This window comes from Puma concolor, chromosome A3 (genome assembly GCF_028749965.1).
Source record: "Puma concolor isolate L17-30 chromosome A3, mPumCon1.1.hap2, whole genome shotgun sequence".
In the NCBI taxonomy this organism is placed as follows: Eukaryota; Metazoa; Chordata; class Mammalia; order Carnivora; family Felidae; genus Puma; species Puma concolor.
In genome coordinates this window covers 20,009,944-20,034,878 of record NC_141669.1, presented here as the reverse complement: position 1 = coordinate 20,034,878, position 24,935 = coordinate 20,009,944, and the positions used below count along the sequence as shown (strand labels likewise).

At 51.0% G+C, this 24,935-nt stretch overlaps 1 protein-coding gene across 4 annotated transcripts in view; it reads left to right on the top strand.

Annotated features, from left to right (window-relative positions):
* The window catches only part of ADCY3 (adenylate cyclase 3), a 92,062-nt gene that overhangs the window by 38,466 nt on the left and 28,661 nt on the right, over window positions 1-24,935 (top strand). For all 4 annotated transcript variants that reach the window (XM_086700133.1, XM_086700131.1, XM_086700132.1 and 1 more), the window contains exon 3: window positions 8,618-8,767. In XM_086700133.1, coding sequence (XP_086556259.1) covers window positions 8,618-8,767 — 150 coding nt within the window. The remainder of the gene's footprint in view (window positions 1-8,617; window positions 8,768-24,935) is intronic.

Genomic DNA, 24,935 nt, shown 5'->3' with positions numbered 1-24,935 from the left:
CATGAATTCAGCAAAGTCACAGGGTATAAAGTCTATGTGCACAAATCAGTTCCATTTCTATACACCAGTAGTGACGCAACAGAGAAATCAAGGAATCAATCCTATTTACAATTGTACCAAAACCCATAAAATACCTAGGAATAAACCTAACCAAAGAAGTGAAAAATCTATACACTGAAAACTATAGTAAGCTTATGAAAGAAATTGAAGAAGACACAAAAAAATGGAAAAATATTCCATGCTCATGGATTGGAAGAAAAATACTGTTAAAATGTTGATACTACCCAAAGCAATCTAGATATTCAGTGAAATCCCTATCAAAATAACACCAGCATTCTTCACAGAACTAGACCAAACAATCCTAAAATTTGTATGGGACCAGAAAAGACCCCAAATAGCCAAAGCAATCCTGAAAAAGAAAACCAAGGCTGGAGGCATCACAATCCTGGACCTTAAGATGTGTTACAAAGCTGTAATCGTCAAGACAGTATGGTACTGGCACAAAAACAGACACTCAGGTCAATGGAACAGAATAGAGAACCCAGAAATGGACCCACAGACGTATGGCCAACTAATCTTTGACAAAGCAGGAAAGAACATCCAATGGAATACAGACAGTCTCTTCAGCAAATGGTGTTCGGAAAACTGGACAGTGATATGCAGAAAAATGAACCTGGATCACTTTATTATACCATACACAAAAATAAGCTCAAAATGCGTGAAAGATCTAAATGTGACACAGGAAGCCATCAAAATCCTAGAGGAGAAAGCAGGCAAAAAACCTCTTTGATCTTGACCACAGCAACTTCTTACTCAACACATCTCCAGAGGCAAGGGAAACAAAAGCAAAAATGAACTATTGGGACCTCATCAAAATAAAAAGCTTCTGCACAGCAAAGGAAAAAAATCAGCAAAACTAAAAGGCAACCAATGGAATGGGAGGAGATATTTGCAAATGACATATCAGATAAAGTGTTAATATCCAAAATCCATAAAGAACTTATCAAACTCAACACCCAAAAAACAAATAATCCAGTGAAAAAATGGGTAAGAGACATGAATAGACACTTTTCCAAAGAAGACATCTAGATGGCTAACCGACATGAAAAAATGCTCAACGTCACTCATCATTAGGGAAATACAAATCAAAACCACAGTGAGATACCACCTCACACCTGTCAGAATGGCTAAAATTAACAACTCAGGCAACAACAGATGTTGGCGAGGATGTGGAGAAAGAGGGTCTCTTTTGCACTGCTGGTGGGAATGCAAACTTGTGCAATACTCTGGAAAACAGTATGGAGGTTCCTCAAAAAGTTAAAAATAGAACTACCCTACGACCCAGCAATTGCACCACTAGGTATTTATCCAAGGGATGCAGGTATGCTGTTTCAAAGGGGCATGTGCACCCCAATGTTTATAGCAGCGATATCAACAGTAGGCAAAGTGTGGAAAGAGTCCAAATGTCCACTGACATATGAATGGATAAAGAAGATGTGTGTGTGTGTGTGTGTATATATATATATATATATATATATATATATATATATATATATATATAATGGAGTATTACTCGGCAATCAAAAAGAATGAAATCTTGCCATTTGCAACAATGTGGATGGAACTAGAGGGTATTATGCTAAGCAAAATTAGAGAAAGACAAATATCATATGACTTCCCTCATATGTGGAATTTAAGATAAAAAACAGATGAACATAAGGGAAGGGAAGCAAAACAAATATAAAAACAGGGAGGGGGACAAAACAGAAGAGACTCTTAAACACAGAGAACAAACTGAGGGTTGCCGGAGGGGCTGTGGGTGGGAAGATGCGCTAAATGGGGAAGGGGCATTAAGGAGGACACTTGTTGGGATGAGAACTGGGTGTTATACGTAGGGGATGAATCACTGGAATCTACTCCTGAAATCATTATTGCACTATATGCCAACTAACTTGGGTGTAAATTAAAGACAGATGCCACCACTTCGGGAACACCTGTCCTAACCAACCTGCATTAACTGGCTCTTGTCACTTAATGCAGTGTAACAACCCGAAAGTCAGTGGCTCGCAACCACACGTTTCTCACTCGTACATCCATGGCTAGGCTGGGGCCTGACCTGGGCTTGGTTCAGCTGGGTTTTGCTCCAGGCTGGAGCTTGAGTTTTGCTTGGCTCCACAGGTCCCTCATGCACTGTACCAGTGAGGTTCTTGGTGCATATTGTTCTCATAGCAACGGTGGAAGCCCAGAAGGAAGCGCAGGCGAATTACAAACATTTGCTCGTGTCCTATGTGCTGACATCCATTTGACCAGAGCAGATCCCGTGGTCAGAGTCAGCGGGAGGGAACCTTCTCCGTGAGGCTATGACAAGTGTGTGGCTCTGTGATACTTGTACGGGGGAGTGACGAATTGGGGCCAACAATCTCCTTCACCTTCTAGTCTAAAGCAGCTACCTGTTACTTTATCATTTTTATTCTCTGCTGGGCTCTGATACTTTTATTATCGAATCATGCTTCTTTTTTATCTACTGTTAGCAAAACATCAGCTCCTGACAGCAGGAACTTTTTCTGCCATATTCATTGCTACCTGCCAAATACCTACCTGCCACAGGGTGGACATTCACTAAGTCTTTGAATGAATGAATGAATGAATGAATGATTGATTGATTGATTGATTCTGTTTGGGGATTACCTGGCAGATCATGAGGGGCCTTGTGTAACATGTCACATTGGCTAGATGCCTATTCTGGAAGTCGTCTTTGTTTTGGAAGAAGGTGGACATTGCGTATCTGTTAGCAGAGACTCGCCCAAGCTATGAAACAAATTGGAAGTTTCTAGAGGTCCTTTTGTTTTGAGGCACGTGGTAGAAACCGGACAAGCTTGGAAGGACCCTTCAGCGGTACCCCAAGGCTCAAACCTTGAATTGTGCTGGGTAGGGTTACATTTCTTGGAGACCCCAGACGTCTCCTGGCACAGCGATGCTGGAGTTTGCTGTGGGCCAGCACGAGAGCATCTACCCCCTCCACTGTCTGCAGACCTCCCCACCTGTATAGATGCCACAGGTCCTTCCTGGGTTCTGTGCTCCCCACGGGCCCCCAGTGCCTGGGACTTCAGCCTCCACTGACCCTCGTCACAACTCGGCTGAGTGACGTAGGGAAAGCCCTGGCATCATGCTTGGCTGGCGTCTTGCTAGCTGGGCATGAGAGCCGCGGTGGACCCACCCCGAGGCCAGGCTGGCTTCTGATACGCAGTCCCCTGGGTCAGAGCAGATGTTTAATTAATGCCTTAAAACTCAAACTCTGCTTGTCGCGGGGAAAAAAGAGTAAGGAGATCTGAGCTCCAGCGTCAGCACTGCCAGGAGACCACAGGCTCACAGCCTCATTTCTGGGGGCTTCAAGTGTCTTCCGTAAAATGAGAATAAGAACTTTGCTTGTTGTGGCCAGTAGGATTGTGAATATGGAGGTGTGATGAAACTCCATTAGTCTTATTGTTAGGCACGAATTTCCCTTCTCCCCTCCAGAGGAATAGAAAGTCACTAAGAACATATTTTGTGCCAAGCCCTGTCCCGGGCGTGTCGCATATAACCTCTCTTTTGATCTTACTGGCCCAGCCTTCGGGGTTCCTGCGAGGATGAAGAAGTCACATCTCACACTAGTGAGATGCCTAGTCACATCCTAGGCACTGGGGAATCTGCAGGGAAACAGAACCAAAGCCCCGTCCCCTTGGAGCTTGCTTTCTAGTAAAGTAAACAGAGTAAACGGACAAATAAAAGGACGAATAAAAAATGCAGATACTTCTCTGCAGGGTCTTAAACAGGAAAAGAGAGAGCGTGTGGGGGGGGGGGTGGGGGGAGGTCAGGGCAGGCCTCTGTGAGGAGGGGACATGTCAGCAGGGACATGTTGATGATGAGGAAGGTCCCCTCCAGTCTGCAGGGAGCACGGCTCCAGAGTGGGGCCCACAGGCACTGAGTGGTGGCCACCCCAGGCTTCGGCCTGTCTTCCTTGGGCTGGGGAGGTTGGTTGTCTGCAGAGATAACTTCTGCCCTGTTCCTTCCTGCTTTACGGCTCCGTGGAAATTTTTTTTTTTTTTTTCCCAAAACATCTAAGTTAGTTTTAATGAACAGAGGCTCCAGTATGGTCTTCCCCTGACAGCAGAGCATCATGAGGTCTCCAAGGGCAGCTCACAAGGATGTTGGCTCCCAGAGCAGCCTTCTCTCCCTGGGTTTCTTCTCCCCAGTTCTGGAGTATTCTGGAATCTCCAGGCTGGAATGAGCCTATGGGGAGGGGTCAGCCTCGGCAGTTGAGGCACCAGCCTGCCTCCAGGGGGATGACTTCTCTTTTAAAGCCCTGCTTAGAGCAGCCCCATGTCCCTGTGGACTGGCAGAAATGTGCAGGATATTGTGATTCATCAAATTCCAAGAGGAAGGACTTCGTAAAGGAATTTTCTCACGGCTGCATTTCTGAGCTGGGGTATTACAAACATTTCATCCGGCTGTCCTGGGTTAGATGAAGCTGTTGAGTCTGAATGTTTACCCACTTGGGAGATTCGTTCATTCTCCTTGTTAGTTTAAAAATCTTGTGTTTAAGAAAAAATAACAGTTCTTTTGCAATGAGATTGCTGCCCAGTCTCTTTCACTGGGGAAAGGGGTTCCCTGGGGTAAGAAGAGGTGACCTCCGTGGCACCCCAGAGCAGAGCTTCTCAGGCTTGTGCGGGGGAATCCCCCCCGAGACGGAAATGTGTGTTGAGTCCAGTGTGACAAGCTGCCCCCACCCCCTCCTGGGCCACCCCGAAAGAGCCAGGATGCCGCATCAGGGCTCCTGCTTGGCCTTCGGAACTGCCTGAGCTGGGAACCTCCCTGTCTGTTCACAGGGTCAGGTGTCATGTCTGCAAACCCCTGGCGCTGAGCTCCCTCAGGCAGTCATTGACGATGATGAGAGGAGAAGCCTTCCTGCCACGCTTGGTCGCTGAGTGTGGTATCCGAGGCAGTCTTTGTTTCTGAGACCCCATCTCTGTAGAGCCCACGTCTTCCTGAAGCCGTGCGTCACCTCCCTGATCGGATGTGATCCCCACCCACCCGACCTCTGTCTGCATCTTTGCGCAGCCTCATCTCCTGGATATTTCCAGGACCATCCCCACTACTGTCCTGGCCTATACCCCGCCCAGCAAAGTGACCGAGCCTCATTCCTCTGTTCTTGGGCTGAGGTGGCGTGGGAGAGGGTTGGGGTGCAGCAGCTGGGATATTAGAGCGCTGCGTCCCGGGAGACCATGAGGCTGGGAGGTCAGGTTTGTGATGGCTTCTGGCCTGCTCATCTGCTCCCCAGAAGGGGAAGGGCAAGTAGGGGGAAGACCATACTGGACCCCTCTGAAGGGGTTGGGGTGAGGGGCAAGTTGTGACGTGGTTGCACTACCTCAGGTGGCTCTGGGGAGCACGGGATCCACAGCAACCCTGAGGACCCTTTCGTTGAGGTAAGTTTAGAGAATTGGGGGAGCTCTGAGAAGCACAGCCTGGGGCTCCTGGGAGAATCCTCTAGGAAGGAATAAGCTCACTGCGATGCAGGGAGAGAATTCCCTGGCATGGGGGGGATGTGCGGGACCCACAGGACTCTCCGGCGTGTGGCCTGGACATGGCCATTTGCCTCCACATCCCCTCACAGATGAGCTGAGAGTGCAGGTCAAGAAGGGGTGGGCAGGGGACAGGAAGCGGTATGACCCTCTGGCCACCCTGGGAACCGACCCGCCTTGCCTTCCCTCCAGCCTTTCCAAGCAGGTTATTTCCAGGCCCGCCTTTGCCCTCAGAAGTGAGGTCTGATGAGGGCCAGCCGGGGTCAGGACTGCAGGGACTTCCGAGATGAGGTAGGCGGCCCCTCAGCTCATAGGTGGTGAAGTGGGGGCTCAGGGAAGTTTCTTGACGTAGCAGGTTCCCCATCCAGCGAGGGGCAGGGCAACAGTCCAGGGCTCCTCCTAAGTTTGTTTTCTGCACCTGCCAAGTGGAATGCAAACGTGGGTCTTATTTTAAAATAGGCTGAAGGGAGTGTTGTCCCGTAGAGATGGTTTCCATTGTGAACCAAACCTGAATCCTGTTATACTCTTTGTTTGTTTGTTTGTTTGGAGAGGGAGAGAGGGAACAGGGGAGGGACAGAGAGAATCCAAAGCAGGCTCCACACTGTCAGCACAGAGTCCAACGCAGGGCTCAAACTCCCGAACCAAGAGATCGTGACCTAAGCCAAAATCGAGAGTCAGACGCTTAACCGACTGAGCCACCCAGGCACCCCTCTTATACTCTTTGGATAATAACCTTTGGTGGGAGTTGGTTTAAAGCTTTCCTGTTATAGTTGCTCTCTGTCTACAGAGCAGGTGGTTTACTTAAGGAGGGACCCCGATGGGGAGTAAAACAGTTATTACTGACACCGGCTCAGTGCTTACACTTTATGGAGTCTGCTCTATCCACCCCGTGAGGTGGACAGCAGGACCTGTTGGGGGGCAAGAGACCCCTAGGTGTAGAGCTCTGTCCATGGCTCAGTGTGACAGCCCAAGTGGTGGCCAGGGCCAGAGATGGGTCTGGAGCCTCTGGTTCAGAGTTGTTGACACCGGTAGGTATGGGGCCCAGACTTGTGGCTCGTCTGCATGCAGCTACTCCCTTGACCTCTAGGACCTAGAGACCCTCAGCCCTGGTGACTGCTGTATCCGGACCCTGTGTGGGTTTTGGCAAAGTGCCCCCAGTCGGTGAGATGCCTGAGGTACAGCCTGACCTTGTTGACTAGCTTCCTGTGCCATGAATTTGGGACTGGGCAGATTCTAAGGCTATACAGCCCCCAGAGGAAGGTGACCTTTGGGCTGGTAGACATTCTTGGACCTCAGGCCAGACCGGCTTGGAGACGCAGCGTGATCTTTGTGATTTGCTTTGACTCACTTAATGTAAATTGGCAGCTCTTTGGGTTATCAGGTATTTAATAAGTGTCCTGAGGCCATATTGATAGTGCTCAGGTGGGAATGGCCTATCATGTCCAAGCAAAAGTTCAAGAGATATCCCTTAGGATTTTTGAAATTGCCCACTTGCCCCATGAATGGTATAGTGATGGGGCTGCCCAGCCCCAAGAACACAATGAGTTGTTAGTTGCTGGAACCAGCAGTTTAAGGAGCTTGTGAGGTCTGCGTCTGGTGACTTTATGACCAGTCTCAAGACACATCGCATGTACTAACTCATTATTCAGTGGGCCTGTGATGAGTGCCCAGGCCTGCAGGAACTTTCTGCCGGGGGTGGTGGGTCCTCAGGGTTAGCACTGATCAGCCCTGATAAAACGCAAAAACAGAGGGGAATATGGCATAACCAAGAGTATCCAGAAAATTAATGTCAGAATTAACCTCTCATCGTCTATTAAGCCATCTTCTTTAAAAATCTAAAATTGACTTCCCTGCATTTTTCAGCTACCCAGAATCCATTATCCTTCACTAAGAGAACACTTTCTCCCCCTGGGGCCAGAAATGAAGAACTTCTGCCTCCCTACCCGCATCTCAGCTAGACTTCTGCCTGAGAAACCACGCCCTTCAGAGGAGGGGTCTGCCTTCCTCAGGCGGGACCTCAGGGAACCCAGGTAGGGAGGGTGTGAGCCTCAGGGCATGGGCAGGGCCAGACCTTGTTGGAGCTGGCTCCTGGCAGGTGGCTTTGGAGAAGCAGGAGGAGCTAGAACCTGGTGCAGCCCCAGATGGGGCCCAGTCAGGGTCAAAGACTGGGGCCCAGGAAATGAGCACCAGGAAATGAGATGTGGTTTGAACGTTCAGGTCCATATCCAAGGTTACCTGCAGCAGGAGGCGGTTGAGTCTGCAATCCCAGCAGCCTGTGGAAACGGACTGGGGACCACAGACACCTAGTGGAGCCTGGAGGGTGCCAAGGATGGAGGAACAGACTCAGTGCCCAAGAAGGCCTTTGTACCGATGTACCGAGCTTGCAGGACAGACATCCGTCGCACAGCTGCCCTGTCCCCTTCCCGTAACTTCCTCATGGGACCTCGGTACTGGTACCGGCCACCCCTCATCTGCTGGCAGGTGGGGTTGGCTGGGAGGATGCCCGTGAATGCCAGACACCTGTATACCTGCAGCGTCACGTGGAAGGTAGCGTGAGGGCTGGGAGTTGGCCCAACACGGCTTCACATCTGTGACCTTCAGTGCAACCTGCAGCTTTTAGGATTATACACCCCCAGCTAGTAGATCGGGGTTTTGTACACTCGCCTCCCAGCTAATCAGCACAGCACCTAAGGGCGCCTAATAAGTGAGTCCTCAGTAAGCAGTGGTTGAACAAATGAGAGAATGAATGAATTGGGGAGCAGAGGGACCGTCAGGCCACACAGGTGCACGGGATCAGCCAATTTAGCTGCACTGTGAGCAGGAGAGGCAAACAGCCCCATAACCAGCCTTCCAGGCCGGGGCCTCACCTGCCTATGGTAAGCGGGGCAGGGTCTGTTCCAAGGCCCTAAACGTCCCATCAGGGTCAGAGGCTCGCCGGGGCCCTCCCTGGACACTGGACAACTAGGGGTTTGATTTTCGTTACCACCCACCCCCCCTTCTCCATCCTCTCTCCTGAGCATGTGCCTTCACCATTGTCCTTTTCTCTCCTCGGGGCACAGATCCTGGCCAACGTCTGCCTCTACCTGTGCGCCATCACGGTGGGCGTCATGTCCTACTACATGGCGGACCGCAAGCACCGCAAGGCCTTCCTGGAGGCCCGCCAGTCGCTGGAGGTGAAAATGAACCTCGAGGAGCAGAGCCAGCAGCAGGTGAGGTCCTCGCGGGGTGGCCATGCGGCCGTGCAGGCCTGGAGCCCGGGGCCAGCGACCAGGGCCAGAGAGGGGCCGATTGGGAGGGGGTGGGCCTGGGACAGTGCAGCCCCCCCCTCTCCCCCGCCCCCAGCGCTCCCCGGGGCTCGGGGATCACCCGCCAGGGCCAGGTGTTGGCTGCCTCCTGGGCCTCTGACCGTCACAGGGCTCCTTCTGACTTCGGAGAGCTTGCCTTGCTGGAAGCCCTGTCCTCTCTCCTCCTCTGTGCTTGACCTACTCCTCCCCTCCTCCTGTTTTTTTCCCCCCTATAATTTAAAACTTTTTAAAGAGCTACATTGGCCCAAGCAGTCACCAACGACTCCTTGTGTTCCTCTCTCTCAGGTGAAAAAGTTCTCTGGGTTTATTCTAAGTGCTTTTCCCCCCATGGGCATCACTTCAGATCAGTCCTCCTCTACCACCCTTTCCGGTTCTATGGCAGATTCGCCACGTGCCCCTGCTGTGCACTCCGAGCCGTGTTCTCTGCAGCGGGGTGGGCCCAGCCCATAGCAGGGGGGCCTTGTGGGTGAGGCCCATCAACCTGCTCGCCTCCACCCAGGGCGCTAAGTTTCCTTCGCGCTCTGTGCGCCTCCTACTTCCTTCTCCTTCTGAGTCCTCGATGAAGTAAAACCAGTCCAAACCCTGGGGACCCCACTGTTTACATTTTTCCATTGAGAGAAGTGCCTGCTGCCCCCGCTCTTTGTTTACTGGCTTTACTCCAGCCTGATCCGCCACAGAACCACCCAGTTCTCGTGTGATTCAGTCTTTTAAATAGTTTCTGGTCTGGATTCATCTCCGATGCCTTTTGAAGGTCTGCAGAAATTACATCCACCAACTTCCTGTTATCCATAGGTTTATTTCCTGCTAACAAACAAACTCACTAGTTTGAAAATAGAGGATTCCCTGTTCTGGGAACCATGTCATTTTGTGTTCAGGTGGTGCTCTTGGCTCTGGATTCACTGAAATGGCTGTTTTCCACTCAGGTGGACAGGGCCAGAGTTTCGGGGGCCTCTCTGGAGGCCTGGGGGCCTCCTTGGCGGGCCTCCCCTTTTCTAGATGATGCTCTTCGAAGGCACACACTGAGTCATTTGCTGATGAGTCCTCACTTCCTCTCTCCTGGGGATGTGTTTTCTCTGTTTACCAAGGAGATCTAGAAGCTTCTGAGCTGGGCCTCAGACTCCACTCCTTCAGAAGACAGGTTTCAGAAGAGGAATCTCCCCAGCCTCTGTTGCCACAAGGGGCCAAGCTTAGCAGGTCATTGAATTTGCCTCCTTGTCCCCACCCCTGTAGCCTGTGGTTACCCACGAGCTGTTTCTGCTTGAATGTATGTAAAGAATCCCGTCCTTTACTGGCTTTAGAGTGTCTTGAAAGGCGTTCTTCAGTTTCTGTTTTACATGCTGGCTGGGTTCTTTCTGTATCTCCTCTCTCATACCGTGGAGGCATCCCTCTGGATTCTCTACATTTAAAAAAAAAAAAAAAAAAAAGCTTGTGTCATCGCTTATCTAGGTCAGGAGTTCTTTTTCTAGAGTATTTGTGCAGCCTTCAGCACACCCGTCAGTCTTGTCTATCTCAGGACATATAGTTGGTATAATCCAGGACATCCTCAGTCACATCAAACAGTGCTTGGTGGGGGGTGTCCCGGTGCAGTAGAGGAAGGTCCTGTGTCTCACCTGGATCTGATATTCTCTGCATAGATAATATGGACAAGTTATCCCCCTCTTAGAGCCTTGCTTTCCTCATCTGCAAAGTGGGGGTGTTGAGACTCCAGAGCAGGAGTATTGATGCTTGTCTTTAGGTTTCCCTGAAGGCAGAAATACAAGCAGAAGTGCTTTGTAACCTGTAGAGCTTGGAAATGGGGACGGTCAGGCTGCAGTGCACAGGCCGTGGAGTACATGGGCATTTTCTTTTTTTTTTTTTTTTTTTTTTTTAAATTTTTTTTTTCCAAACGTTTATTTATTTTTGGGACAGAGAGAGACAGAGCATGAACGGGGGAGGGGCAGAGAGAGAGGGAGACACAGAATCGGAAACAGGCTCCAGGCTCTGAGCCATCAGCCCAGAGCCTGACGCGGGGCTCGAACTCACGGACCGCGAGATCGTGACCTGGCTGAAGTCGGACGCTTAACCGACTGCGCCACCCAGGCGCCCCAAACATGGGCATTTTCTAATGGCCCCGCTGGGCAGGGGCAGGGTTGGGAGCCTGACAAAGAGGGCCATTCCTACCTGCTCCGGGACTCCCGAGCGCCACGTAGCAGCCAGGGGGCGCTGGCAGTCTCTCCGGGCCACGCTGCTCCTCTGCTGTGTTGTGAGCAGTAGCAAAGCAGACACTGGCTCCAGGAGAGAGGGGTCCAGGGAGGCCGAAGGGAGGTGCACAGGGTGGAGAGGCACAGATGCACACCCCCAGGCTTAACTGGGACACAGCAGGTGCCTGTAAGTATCTATCGAGTGGAATGAATTGGTCTTGCCCAGCTCTAGCCTGAGTGTGACCTTGGGCCAGCTCCTTCGCCTCTTTGGGCCTCAGTTTCCCTATGTGTAAAGTGTACGTGAGAATAAAACCTTTGGTGAAAATCAGATAATCTGCGTCTATCCCTTTGGGAATGAGAAAAGCACTGTTACCATCAGGAGGGGCGGAATTCTGCACACACACCCCCGCCCCAAAACTGGGTGTTGCAGTTTGCCCATGTTTTCCTTAGGACTCTTGTGACCGTGTGCATGAGATCTGTTTGCAATTTTACTTCCTTTCTGTGTCCTTGGCAGGTTTGGACGTCATGGTTGTTCTGGGTTTAGGAAATAAGTGTTTCCTCTTTCTAACCTGGGAGAGTCTGAAGAAGATATGGGTTCTTTGCAGGAGTAGGACTCTTGGGGCGCCGGGGTGGCTCGGTTGAGCATTCAGCTCTTGATTTCTGCTCAGGTCATGATCCCAGGGTCGTGGGATTGAGCCCCACATCAAGCCCCGCATCAGGCTACATGCTAACAGCACAGAGCCTGCTTGGGATTCTCTCTGTCTCTCTCTCTCTCTCTCTCTCTCTCTCTCTCTCTCTCTTTTTCTCTTCCTCCCTCCCTCCCTCCCTCCCACTCCTTCTCCCTCTGCCCCCTCCCCAGCTCTCGTGCACACTCTCTTGCTGTGGCGTGCTCTCTCAAATAAAAAAAAAATGACTCATTAGTGAAGCCTTGTGGCTCAGGAGTTTTCTTTATGAGATTCAGTCTCCCTCAAAGGTATGAGGTTTTTTGTATAAGTTATAACGTGTTTTTGTTTTTTCAGGAACTTAACCAACTTCATATGAATATGTCCCATTTTTGACGTGGGATTTTTGTCTTTCCGTGGGTTTTATAGCGATATTCCCTTTTCATTACTGATATTGCTAGTTTGGGCCTTCTCTTTTTTTTTATTTGTCCTTTATCTGTCTTGCTGAGGTTTATTAATGTTTGAGCCTTTTCAGTGAACCACCTTTTTGTTGCTTTCTTTGTGCGCTTCAGTAATGCATTATGTTTTTGACTTTGATTCTCTTCTACTTTCTTTGAGGTTGACATCATGTCCTTTTTTACCTTCTTGAGATGTAATTTAACTAATTTTAGCATTTTTCTTTTCTAAAACACGCTCCTGGTGCTCGGATGTCCCGCGTTATGTGCTTTTGCTTCCTTCTACAGATTTTGATATGTCCTATTTCTGTTGTCATTTAGTTCAAAATACTTTCTAATTTCCACTGAGATATCTTTGATCCCCAGGCTGTTTGAGGGTACATCAATTAGTTTGCAAGCATACAGGGAATTTTTAAGGCCCTCTTTTTATTATTGATTTCAGTTTACTTTGCTGCAGTCAGAGAACATACTCTGTGTAATCTCAGTCCTTTGAAATCCGTCGGAACTTGATTTTTGACCTCTCATTTTTGATTGATTTTGATGTACTTAAAGACAACATGGATTTTTACAAAAATGCATCAAAATATCTTCCAACAATGAAGTAATGCTGATACATGTCCATCATGATGCATTTGCATCTACCCCAAATTTTTACCTTTTTGGGCACAGTGCAAGGGCCTCCCAACATTTAATTCCCCTTCCCCCCAGACTTTCTGGCTATTGCAAGTTTTATCCATTTTTTATTTATTTTTATTATTTTTTTTAATGTGTATTTATTTTTGAGAGAGACAGAGCATGAGCAGGGGAGGCACAGAGAGAGGGAGACACAGAATCTGAAGCAAGTTCCAGGCTCTGAGCTGTCAGCGCAGAGCCCGATGCGGGGCTCGAACTCTTGAACTGCGAGATCATGACCTGAGCCTGAAGTCAGATACTAAACCAGCTGAGCCACCCAGGCGCCCCCCCCCCTTTTTAAAGTTTATTTATTTATTTTGAGAGAGAGAGAGAGATGGGGAGGGGCGGGCAGAGAGAGAGAGAGAATCCCAAGCAGGCTCTGCCCTGTCAGTCCAGCTCTTCCATCCTCTTGAAGAATTCCCCTTAGTGTCACTCTTCACGAAGGTCTGTTAGGGAAGTCTCTGCATTTCTAATTGCCTGGAAATGTGTTCAGTTTGCTTTCGGTTTTGGAAGTCACTTGCTGTCAGAGGTAGAATTCTAGGTCGACAGCGCTGGACTCAGAGCCCTTTGAAGGCGTCATTCCATTATCCTGTGGCTTCTGCTATTTTTGTTGAAATGCCGGCTGGCTGTCTGACACACTCTTGCTCCTTTTAAAGTAATACGTAGTTTTTGTATTTTTTTCCTCCGGTTGCTCTTACAGTCTGTCTCTGGTGTCCAGCAGTTTCATGGTGACGTGCCTGGAGGTTTTCTTTGCAGTTACCCTGCGTGGTATTTGAGGAGCTTCTTGAATTGATGGCTTGATGTCTTTCATCAGTTTTGAGATGTTCAGCCAGTATCTCTTTGCCCCGTTCTTTCCTTTCCTTCCAGGACTCTAGATGTCCTTGTTATACATTACCATGTTCCAGAAATCTCTGTGTTTTTTTCTGAATCTTCCTTTTTTTTTTTCCTTTGCTTCAGACTGAATATTTATACCGATGTGACTTCCAGGTTACTAATCCTTTGTCTGCTCAGTGCTTGAGCTCCTCTGTTACATCCTTAATTTCAATATTGCATTTTTTTCATCTCTAGAATTTCCATTTGACTTAAGTAAAAGACACATTCCACTTCTCTGGTGAAGTTCTCCATTTTGTCATCTATTCTTTGGAACATAGTAAAAATGTTAAACTTTTGGACAACGGCAATATCTGAAATACTGACGTGTCTGCTTTTCCCTGTTGATTTTTGGTCCCATCTCATGGCATCATGGCCTTTAACATTTTTTTTTTAATTAAAAAAATTTTTTTTTAAGTTTGAGAAAGACAGAGCACGGGTTGGGGAGGGGCAGAGAGAAAGGAAGAGAGAGAGAATCCCAAGCAGGCTCCACACTGTCAGCGTGGAGCCCCATGTGGGGCTCGAACTCATGAAACTGTGAGATCATGATCTGAGCCAAAACCATGAGTCGGATGCTTACCTGACTGAGCCACCCGCATCCTGGCCTTTTTTAAAAAATGCTGGATATGGGGCGCCTGGGTGGCGCAGTCGGTTAAGCGTCCGACTTCAGCCAGGTCACGATCTCACGGTCCGTGAGTTCGAGCCCCGCGTCGGGCTCTGGGCTGATGGCTCAGAGCCTGGAGCCTGTTTCCGATTCTGTGTCTCCCTCTCTCTCTGCCCCTCCCCCGTTCATGCTCTGTCTCTCTCTGTCCCAAAAATAAATAAACGTTGAAAAAAAATTTTTTTTTAAAATAAAAATTGCTGGATAAATTAAATGCTGAATATCATGTATGGAAAATAGTAGCAGCTCTGAAGGATGTGTCTCTCCAGAGAGGACTGACTTTTCTTGCACCTCACCTTGATCCAATGTGGGGTCTAGAAGATTTGGGGCCGGGGTTTATTCCGAGAGCTGGTTTCTGTTGTGCCTACTCTTAGGAAATAGTCCTTCAAGGGTCTTAACTCAAAGGCTGGTCCTCCCCTTGAAGGACCCTGGACTCCCGGCCACAATAAGACGGCCAAACTACCCTTCAGTGTTAGCCTCTCAGCTCTCACTTTCCACTTGGGTTCTTGGTCTCTCACCCCATGTCGCTTGGCGGTGGGCAGACGCCTTGCAGGATTTGTGTAGAGAAAGGCTCTCTTGTCTCCAGGACCTCACCCCGCTGCTCTGCCTTGGAATGCTTGCTCACCCATCCTTGCCTCTCCACCCCCTTGAAAGCTGAAGCCATTGCTCTCTGTCCATCCTCTGAACCCTGACCTCAAGGGCAAAAGTGACGGAGTGTGTTTCCCTGCCCTCAGAGACCTTGTCCCCTCCCATCCTAGCCACCTTGGTTGTTTCCCATAGGCTTCAGATAGCTGTCTTATCCAGCTTCTGTAGTTGTTCGTGGCTTAAGTGTTGGTCTGGTGTAAGCTCCTCTGTAATAGCAAGAAAGAGGGGTGCCTAGGGGGCTCAGTCGGTTGGGCGTCCAACTTCGGCTCAGGTCATGATCTCGTGGTTCATAAGTTCGAGCCCCGCTTTGGGCTCGCTGCTGTCAGCACAGATCCTCTGTTCCCCCCCCCCACCCCCCACCTCTGCCCCTCCCCTGCTTGCACTGGCTTTCTCTCTCAAAAATAAACATTTTTTAAAAATAGCAAGAAGCAAAGGTTGGATGTTATTTTATACTTCTTTATGTTGATTTTTAAGTAGCTAGAAATGTACATAGTATAAAATCATGAAGGTGTGAAAAAGGTTATACCGTGGAAGGTAAGCTTCTCACACACAGCCGTCCTCTTCCCCATCCCTCAGACAGCCACCGTCATGTCTCGTGTGCCCTTGCAGGATTCCAGTTCTTTCCAAATCTGGATCTGGGACACAGACTTTTCACACCCACGCAAATAGTATATCCCCTCTTCCGTACTTGATCTTTCACCTGCTGGCTTTGAGAGGGTTCTAGGTCCACGTGGCACTGCCTCATCCTTGTTAGTGACTGCATTGTATTCCATTATAGAGATGTGACATTTCTTTAATTGGGCTCCTAATTGTACAGTTGAGTGGCACCAAGTACCCCCACAGTGTTGTGCAACCGTCACCACTATTCGCTTCTAGAACTTTTTCATCATCTCAGACCGAAACGTCGTGGCCATTAAACATGAGCTCTCCCACCTCCTTTCCCCCTGGTCCTGGCTACCGCCATCCTGCTTTCTATGTCTATGAATTTACCTTTTCCAGGCACCTCACAAAAGTGGAAGCAGACACTATTTGTCCTTCTGGGACCGGCTTGTTGCACTCTGCGTGGTGTCTTCGGGGCTCATCCGTGTTGCAGCCCCTGTCAGGATTTCCTTCCTTTTCAAGGTTGAATAATACTCCGTTGCATGTGTATACCCCATTTGTTTATCCGTTCATTTGTGGAGGGATACTGGGTTGTTTCCACCTTTCAGCTGCTGTGAACACGGCTGTGCGGGTACCTGTTTGAGTCTCTGCTCTCAGTTCTTGGGGGCATATACCCTGAGGTAGAGTTGCTGGGTCATATGGTAGTTCTACGTAGAGTTCTAATTTTTTGAGAAACGAGGCACGTACATTTTTATTTTATTTTTTTAAAGTTTATTTATTTGAGGCGGGGGCAGAAAAAGAAGGAGAGAGAGAATCCCAGGCGGGCCCCCCCATTGCGGGGCTCGATCTCACCAACCGTGAGATCATGACCTGAGCCGAAATCAAGAGTCAGATGCTTAACCAACTGAACCACCCAGGCGCCCTGGCACATTTTTAATGTTGAGAAATATTACCAAATCATCTCATATAGAGGTTCTAACAATTGGCACTCCTCCCGACCGTGAATGGGAGCGCACTTAGACGGTTAAAGTTTCCTTGTTTATCGAGAAAAGGCTTCTTTGACGTGGAACCCGCAACTCCTCCAGAAATGCCTGTTGACAAACCCCAGTGGCAGGGGAGGGGCCCCACGGCGGTCGTGGTGGTCTGGGAGCCCTTTCCTGCTGTTGACTCTTTTGGTTCAAGTCACAGCCAGGTAGACTGGGGTTTGGGAGAGGCTTCTGTGTATTTTTTGACATATGTCGTGCAATGTCTGTTAAGCGCAAGTGTAAAGAAAAAAACGCTGATAGACAATTATTCTTTCAAGTCTTTTGTGCTTCTGTGTTTTGAGAGGGTCCTAAAACCATGTTTTTCTGATTATAGAAGTACCTCCTCATTCTCGTAGAGGATTCTCGTAGAAAGCAGCCAAGAATTCTTATAAGAATATAAGAGTAGCAGCCGAGAACCAGATATTCGAGCCTTTCCGGCTGTGTCCTGTGGCTGCTGTGGACATTAAACGTAAAGAGCGTGTTCAGCGCCATGTCTGGACCCCGTAGCCACTCGCACTGACTACTGTCGTGCTGCTGTTGGTGGATAAAAGTGTGCAGAAACAGAGAAGTTTAGAAAAGACCCCCAAACTTCCCATCGTTTGGGTGCTTCTTTTAAAAACAATTTTAAAAAATACAAACGTGATCAGTCGTGTGCTCAGCTAGGAAAGGTTTTAGAACTTTGCGGGTTTGCTTTGCTTCTTTCTCTTTTTCCTTTCCGCGGAGGGGACGTTCTTACAAAGTTAACCACGTAAAAGTGTGCAGTCGAGTACCTTCCCCGGGTTGTCCAGGCGCCACCTCTGTCTGGTCTCAGAACATACTCATCGCCTCAAAAGAAAACCCCACGCCCAAGCCTGATTTTTAAAACCGCAGAGAAGGGTACCTGGTGAGTGTCGGGACAGCCTTGAGCAGTAGGTTCCTTTCCTTGCCCGGAAGGACAGGAGCCTGAGATCCGTGCACACACACACCGCGTGCTGGATGCTCCTCTCCATGAGAGTCTGAAGCTTGCACCAGAGGCAAGTCCTGCCGGCATCTCCTTTGCAGAGGCGGCTCCATTTCAGAATTTGGCTCTTACGATCCGCATCCCGCTTTGTATTTTGTCGGCGTGGCTTTGTCTTGTCCTCTAAACTGCCTTGGGAGGAAGCACCGTGTGCTGAGGGGAAGTCCTGCCCTGGTGGCTGTGTGGCCTCCAGCGGGCAGGCTCCTCTCCGGGCCTCGGCCCCTCCTCAGTTAGTGAGGCCCAGGGGATCCCATCCCAGATCCTCTGATTCGGTTTTCTTTACTGCTGTCACCGGGGAGGTTGCTCTCTCATGTGAAAGTTCCCAGCCTTCTGCTAAGGGCAGGCAACTCCCAACAGGTGGACATCAGCCGTCGTCCCCAGGGAAGGTTCAAACCAGCCCTGGGCCTGGTGCACAGGCTTCCCCTTCTGCTTTGCCACCGAGGTGGGCATGTCCGGGTAGTGAAAAGAAGAGGCATGGGCGTCTCAGGTTCCAGTCACTCCTGCTTAAGCCTCTCTGGCTCCAGGCTTCTTTCTGCAGGGAGGGGCGGGGCCGGACAGCTCTGAGGTCCTTGCAGAGCTGAGGTCCGGGAGGGTGGCCCTGGCGTGCTCGTGTCTCACTTTGTAGGCAGTCCATGGCCCTTACCTGTGACACATGGCCGTCAAAGTGGACTTGAGGACCCAGCTCCATGGGCCCGTTAAGGTAGAGCAGGAAGCCCAGGGGACTGAAGAACGGGGGTTGTTTTCCTTTATTCCCCTGTGGCCATACACCAGAGTTTAGTTGGGGACCTTGCAGGTTGCTAAGCGCCCCAGCTGCCATCTGGGAACGACAGGCATCGGGGAAATCCACCCGGCACATACCTACTGCCAGGTGCAAACTGCAGAATCATGAGCTCCCCTGGATCTCACGCTCCGAGTTCCCTTCCCAGGGAGGGGGACGTGGTTGAAGTCAAGGAAGCGGCGGAGGGTGGAGGGACGACGGGATGGCGCAGAGGGCGGCCAGCCTTTCCTTCAGACCACGTTCCGTTAGATGGGTCAGCCTGTCCTTATCAGGGAAGAGAGGGCTGCCCTCTGTCCCCACCCTTCAGAGGTGAGGAGGGAGAGCCCAGGGCTGACCGTGCAGGGTTGAGTCTAGGTCAGAAAACCACCCACCGGCCCCAGTGAGGGCCAGGTCATGTTCATCCGGGGCGCCCTAGGGAGTGCGGTGTAGGCTGACGCTGGGTGGTTTTCCACTTAGCTCCTGGGGGGACACGCAGGGCAGAATGGCCACTTTGCTCTGCCTTTCCTTTTACTTAAACCCAAAGCCCAGGGTCACTGTGACCAGGGATGGCCTTTCTTCTTCACGGTGGAGTCTTTCCCTAGGTGCAGGACCTTCCGCCCTTGAGCATGTCTTGGAGGGAAGAACCACCCCTTTACCATAAAAGCCACAAACCTCTCTCCCGGGAGCCCCCGAGCTTGGGATTCTGGCATGCTGCCATTTCGTAAGCTCGGCTGTGTCTCGTCTTCTTGATGTCCCTCCTTGCACTCTGCCCACGCCTGCTTCACTGTTCCCTTCGAGGCCTTTTGCCGTGAGGGTAAGGCAGAGACTAATCCCGCCCCTGAGCCTTGCTCTCACGAGAGGCTGGTGGGGAAGAGGGAAGTCAGGGCGGGAGAGAGACAGACACACAGAGACCGAGCGAGAAGAACCGAGAAATCAGCTACCTCTTGTCCTCAGTTGTCCATCGTGACTGTTGTCCTGGCAACAGTGAGATTGGGGCTGGGGACCCGTCTCCTGGGGAGCCGCCGGGGGAGAGGAGGCTGGTGGGGTGGGAGGAACGTGGTCCCACTGCGCCACAGCTCTGCCTCTTGCTGTGTGGTGGCCTGGGGCCAGGCTCTTGTGCCAGCGGCACCTGACGCGGGTGGGGCAGACCCGTCGTCTACTAGACAGCCACAGAGGACCCCCTCATCCCAACGTCAACCAAGAAATACACTTGCTGTCTTAACTTCCTCACACGCCCACTCGTGAATATAGCTAATAGTTGTACGTTTTCGTTTTTAGCCTTGAATGTATCTTGGTTTGAGAAAAGCCAGAAGGCAGATTTCCCATGGTGTGGGGTAGAAATCCGTGCTTCTGTTGGTTCCCACCCCCCACTTCTTGGATTTCACGGAATGTTCTTCATTCTAGCATTTCAGCACTTAGAACAAATCCGCATTTTAGATAATGCGGGTGATGAGCCTGCGGAGCACAGGTTGTTCTAAAGCCTTGACGGGCTCCTGGCAGTGGGAGGACATCTGCTGTGTCAGGTAGACCCGGGCCCTGGTGGTGATGACAGCATTGCAGACGGCACTGTGTATGGGGGGGCGTGGCTTCTGAGCTGGGGCCCTGCTGGGGTCACATCCTGCCACGGCACTTATATCCCCGGTTTTAGCATCTGCTGTCCATGACCAGCTATGGAACATCCCCGCCTTTCTCTGGCTGTGGGACCGACATCTTGTTTAGTAATGGCGTAGTTGATTGGACAGTTACCTGGTGTCAAGTCCCGGGGCTGCATTTTTACTGGATTATCTCATTTAATCATCGCAGCAAACCCAGAGAAGGGTTGGCATGCATTCCCTCCTGGCCACGGCTTCTGTTCAGTTCTGTTTACTAGGCGTTTCACTTGTAGTCTCTGGACATCTGGCCTGTGGGCATCGGCTTTGTTTGACCTGCCCCGAGTTTTAAATTTCTAATACTTAAGGATTTGGACATTCTATATAAAAACTTGCATTTCTGACCACCTTGGAAAATGGGAGGATCTGACAACGCAGGGCTCAGGAGTAAGGTTTGCATTCACATCCTCGCCGGGCCACTTACTTGCCCCGTGTCCTTGAGTCAGTTATCATGCCCTCTGGCCCCGTTTCTTTGTCTGTGAAATGAGATTGGAATAAGATTGTTAGAAGGTCTAAAGGAGAGCATTGCACAAATATTTGGGGCATTCTTCTAGGCACTAGGGATGTAGTTGTAAGCAGAACAGATTCCAGTGGGGGAGATAGATATTAAATAAATGAACATATGCTATTAGAGGTAGGACAGTGGTGGGCAAAGCAGGAGAAGGAGCACAGGAATTGCTTGGGGGTGAAGGAAGGTTGCTATTTAATATTGTATGGCCAGAGAAGCCTTTCTGATAAAGTGAGATTTGAGTAGAGACCTGAAGTTAGGGCGTGAGCCATGCCATGTTCCAGGGAGAGGGAGCAGTAAGTACAAAGGCCCTGAGGTACGTTCACAGGACATCATGGCAGCAGGTGAATGTGGAGTAGAAGTGAGAGGAAGAGAAGTAGGAGGTAAAGTAGGGAGATGATGAGGAACAAGTCCTGTAGGACCTTGTAAGGACCATGGCTTTTTCCCTGAAGGAGATTGGAGACATTGGAGGGCTGTAGGTTTTGTTTTTTTGTTTTTGTTTTTTAATATGAAATTTATTGTCAAATTGCTTTCCATACAACACCCAGTGCTCATCCCAACAGGTGCCCTCCTCAACGCCCATCACCCACCCTCCCCTCCCTCCCACCCCCATCAACCCTCAGTTTATTCTCAGTTATTAAGAGTCTTTTATGGTTTGGCTCCCTCCCTCTCTAACTTTTTTTTTTCCTTCCCCTCCCCCATGGTCTTCTGTTAAGCTTCTCAGGATCCACATAAGAGTGAAAACCTACGGTATCTGTCTTTCTCTGCCCGACTTATTTCACTTAGCATAACACTCTCCAGTTCCATCCACGTTGCTATAAAAGGCCGTATTTCATTCTTTCTCATTGCCGAGTAGTATTCCATTGTGTATATAAACCACAATGTATGTATCCATTCATCAGTTTGATGGACATATAGAGGGTTGTAGGTTTTAAATGGATCAGTCTGACTGCCGGTGGAGAAGAGACAGCAGTGGAAGCAGGGAGGCCAGTTAGAAGCTATGTAGTAATTTTAGGGAGAGCGGATAATGGCTTAGACCAGGATGGAAGTGATGAGGGGAAGGATTCTGGGTGTGTTTTGAAGGCAGAGCCAACAGATCTCACTGCTGAGTGGCATGGGGGATGGGGGAGTGGGGAGTCGGTGATGGCTGTCGGGATTTTAGCCCGGAGGCGATCGGAAGGGCCGGTGGCTCTTTCCGGAGATGGGGAGGATGGTGAGAGGAATGGGTTCGGTGGGGGGTGGAGAGTCAGGACCCGCTGAGTTGGAGATGTCTCACAGACATCCAGGAAGGCAGTCATCCTGCGCGCTAAACCCACGTCTGGCAGGCTGGAAGGGCTGTGCCTGCATTTGCAGACTCCTGCTGGGCCCTCCCGGGGCGAGGATGGTGGGCCTTGTAGGACAGCGCCTCAGGCTGGGGAGCTCAACGCCAGTTGGCAACCAGGCAGCACCTAGGGAAACTTTTATCATTTCTCCTCAAGGACAATAGGAGGTGATTCTGCTACGTGAGTCTCAGACCTGCACCCTCTCTTCTGCCCCAGAGGCTCTCAGGGCCTTGCAGAAGGCAGCCAGAGTGGGGGACAAGGAGAGAAGCACCCAGTAGAGACTCCGTTTCCCCGGCGACTGCCTCGGCACGCCAAGTCCCTCTGGGTCCTGGCATGTGCCGCCGGGAACATGGCGCTACGTGCCCAGAGGGCAGAAGCAACACGGGACGGTATAACCCAGAGGATCTGGCTGGGGCACAGCTGGGAGCTTGCAGTTCTGCGGCTCCTTAAATATGCAGCAGGAGAGCAGCCATGAGCGCAAAGTAGAGTGCATGGCGTGGAGCCGGTGCCCAGGGCGCCGGGGAAGGTGGCTGTGGAGGGCGTCAGCACCTGCTGAGGAGGCTCAGAGAGGTGTGTTCGGAGTTGGATTTAACAAGGCGGATGTGGATTCTTGGGTGGCTTTTCAGGAAGAGGAGTGGGTGCTGGCCACTGTGCGGTGGGGAGAATGGAGTCCTGATCCACGTGGAAGGGCAGAGGCAGGTTAGTGAGGGCTGAGCGGGGAGGCGGAGGGAGTCCTCCCCGGACTGCAGTGGCTCATCCCTGGTGTGGGAGGGACCAGAGTCAGCAGCCAGGCCAGCCCTGTGTGTGTTTGGGGGGGGCGGGGGGGGGGAGGTCAGGAGCCCGGCCAGCCCTGGAGTGGGACCGGAGGGGAGGCCCAGGGAGAAGAGGAAGGTGGGAGCTGTGTTTGGGAAAAGCACCAGCAAGATTTATTGCCCCCCCTGGGAGGAGGCAGAGGGAGTGAAGCCAAACCACGAGCAACCCTCACAAGTAGAGAGCGGGTCTGTTTAACCCGCTGGAAACTTCGTGCCCCGGGGTGGGTTGAGCTGTTGCTTCCAGGTCAAGGTCGGAAGCGGATACTGAGCTCTTTCCCATGGATCACAGAGGCGGCTGCAGCGTCGTTCTCAAGGCGGCACTCTAGGCAGCGGCTCTGTGTTACCCACGGTGGGCGCGGAAGCCGTATTTACGTGCCGCGGCGTTCTAGAGCTGCGCTGTCTGATGTGGTAGCCACTAGGCACGTGTGGCTACTTCAGTGAAATGAATTAAAATCTAAAAATTAAAACTCACTTCCTCTGTTGGACTGGCCACTCTTCGTGTGCTCAGCAGCTACAAGTGACTACGGCTACCATACTGGACAGCACAGGTTACAGAGCATTTCTTTGCAGAAAGTTCTGGCAGTGCTGTGCTAGAGGGTGACGGCCTGCCCCTCGGGCCACGTCTCCTCGTTGACGGCTCAGCATCTCACCAGATCTCTGAGGGGCACCTGCTCTGTATAGCCACACTAGGCGAGGGCTGTAGATTCCACACACGCGACCGTATTTGCGCCTAAAGGGCAATCTCCTGATAATTGCAGTCACCTTGGCCCCCGTCTCTAGAGACTAGGCAGGCCTCCGGGCAAGTGACCGAAGTCCCATGGTTTGTGTCCCCTCTTCCCCTCCAGCAGGGTAAGAGTTCTGGGCTGCCCCTGGCTCTGTGCAACTTCTGTTCTGTTCCAGGTGACATGTCCTGGTGGTGACTTAGTTGTTAGTCTGGCTCCCACAATGCCAAGATTAAGTGTGGCCCTGCTTCCTTCTTGGAGCCGACATCTTTTTTTTTTCAACGTTTATTTATTTTTGGGACAGAGAGAGACAGAGCATGAACGGGGGAGGGGCAGAGAGAGAGGGAGACACAGAATCGGAAACAGGCTCCAGGCTCTGAGCCATCAGCCCAGAGCCCGACGCGGGGCTCGAACTCACGGACCGCGAGATCGTGACCTGGCTGAAGTCGGACGCTTAACCGACTGCGCCACCCAGGCGCCCCTTGGAGCCGACATCTTGAGAGACCCTGGGGATGCTGGCTCAGAGCCTGTTTTCACATTGGAGGGTCTTGTTTAAAGAGATGCTGGGTTTTGAGTGCCTCGTCCCCTGTGAATTCCCACACCCCTGGCTGAAGACAGCATAGCACTCCTGCCCCCCGAGACCAGTCACTCCCAGGTGACCTGACTGCCCTGACCACCCGAGCTCTTAGGAGTACTCTTCACCTTTGACCTGCCCAGCATTTAGCTTGGGGACTTGCAGAGACGACCAGTGACTGTTCTTTGAGTGAGGTTGTGACCGTGTCTTTTGGGCAGAGTAGCACATGTGGGTCCCTAGTCTAGATGATGGCTGCCTGCCCCCCGGCACGGCTCTGGAGTTTCCAGATTTTACATGCCGTGGTCCTTCGCCTTCTCATCAGGGAGAGATGAGCCGTTTGGGCTCTGACCTCCTGGGGCTAGCCGCCCAGGGCCTCCTGCCCCCCCATCTCCTTCCTCTGCTGCCTCCTCTGCCCAGCGGGTCAGGCTAGTATGGGCACTGTTGGAGTCCATTGGCCTTTTTTGGCTTCGAAGCGGCCCGGAAGCTCTAAGAGTCTGGAGAAATCAGGCCCAAAAGAGATGTGTTTGCGGACAGCTGTGTCTCTGCTCATAGCCCGTGATGGGTTGTAGTGACGTGTGTGTACACACAGCACATGTATAGGGCACACGTGGGCATACACGAGGCCCCACCTTACAGACTTTACATGTTTGCTTCATGCAGCATCTCACCAGATCACTGCTGAGTTCTCTCTCCATTGAAGTCTCCCTCCCTGCCGCTGCCCCCTTTTTGAGGATGTTGCAGAAACTTAGCTTCTCATCAGCCAAGCTCATGTATCCAGATCCCTGCCGGCTGCCTTGCTGTAATGAACTCCTGAATGCCTCATCAGGGCCCCTGGGAACAGCGCAGGCCTCCTGCCTCTGTCTCGATCCTGAGCCAGCACAGAGGCGCGGCCTGGCCTGAGTCACCACTGAGGAGGAGGAGGCTCGATTGGTTCCTTCCCAGAGCCTGGGGGGGGACCATG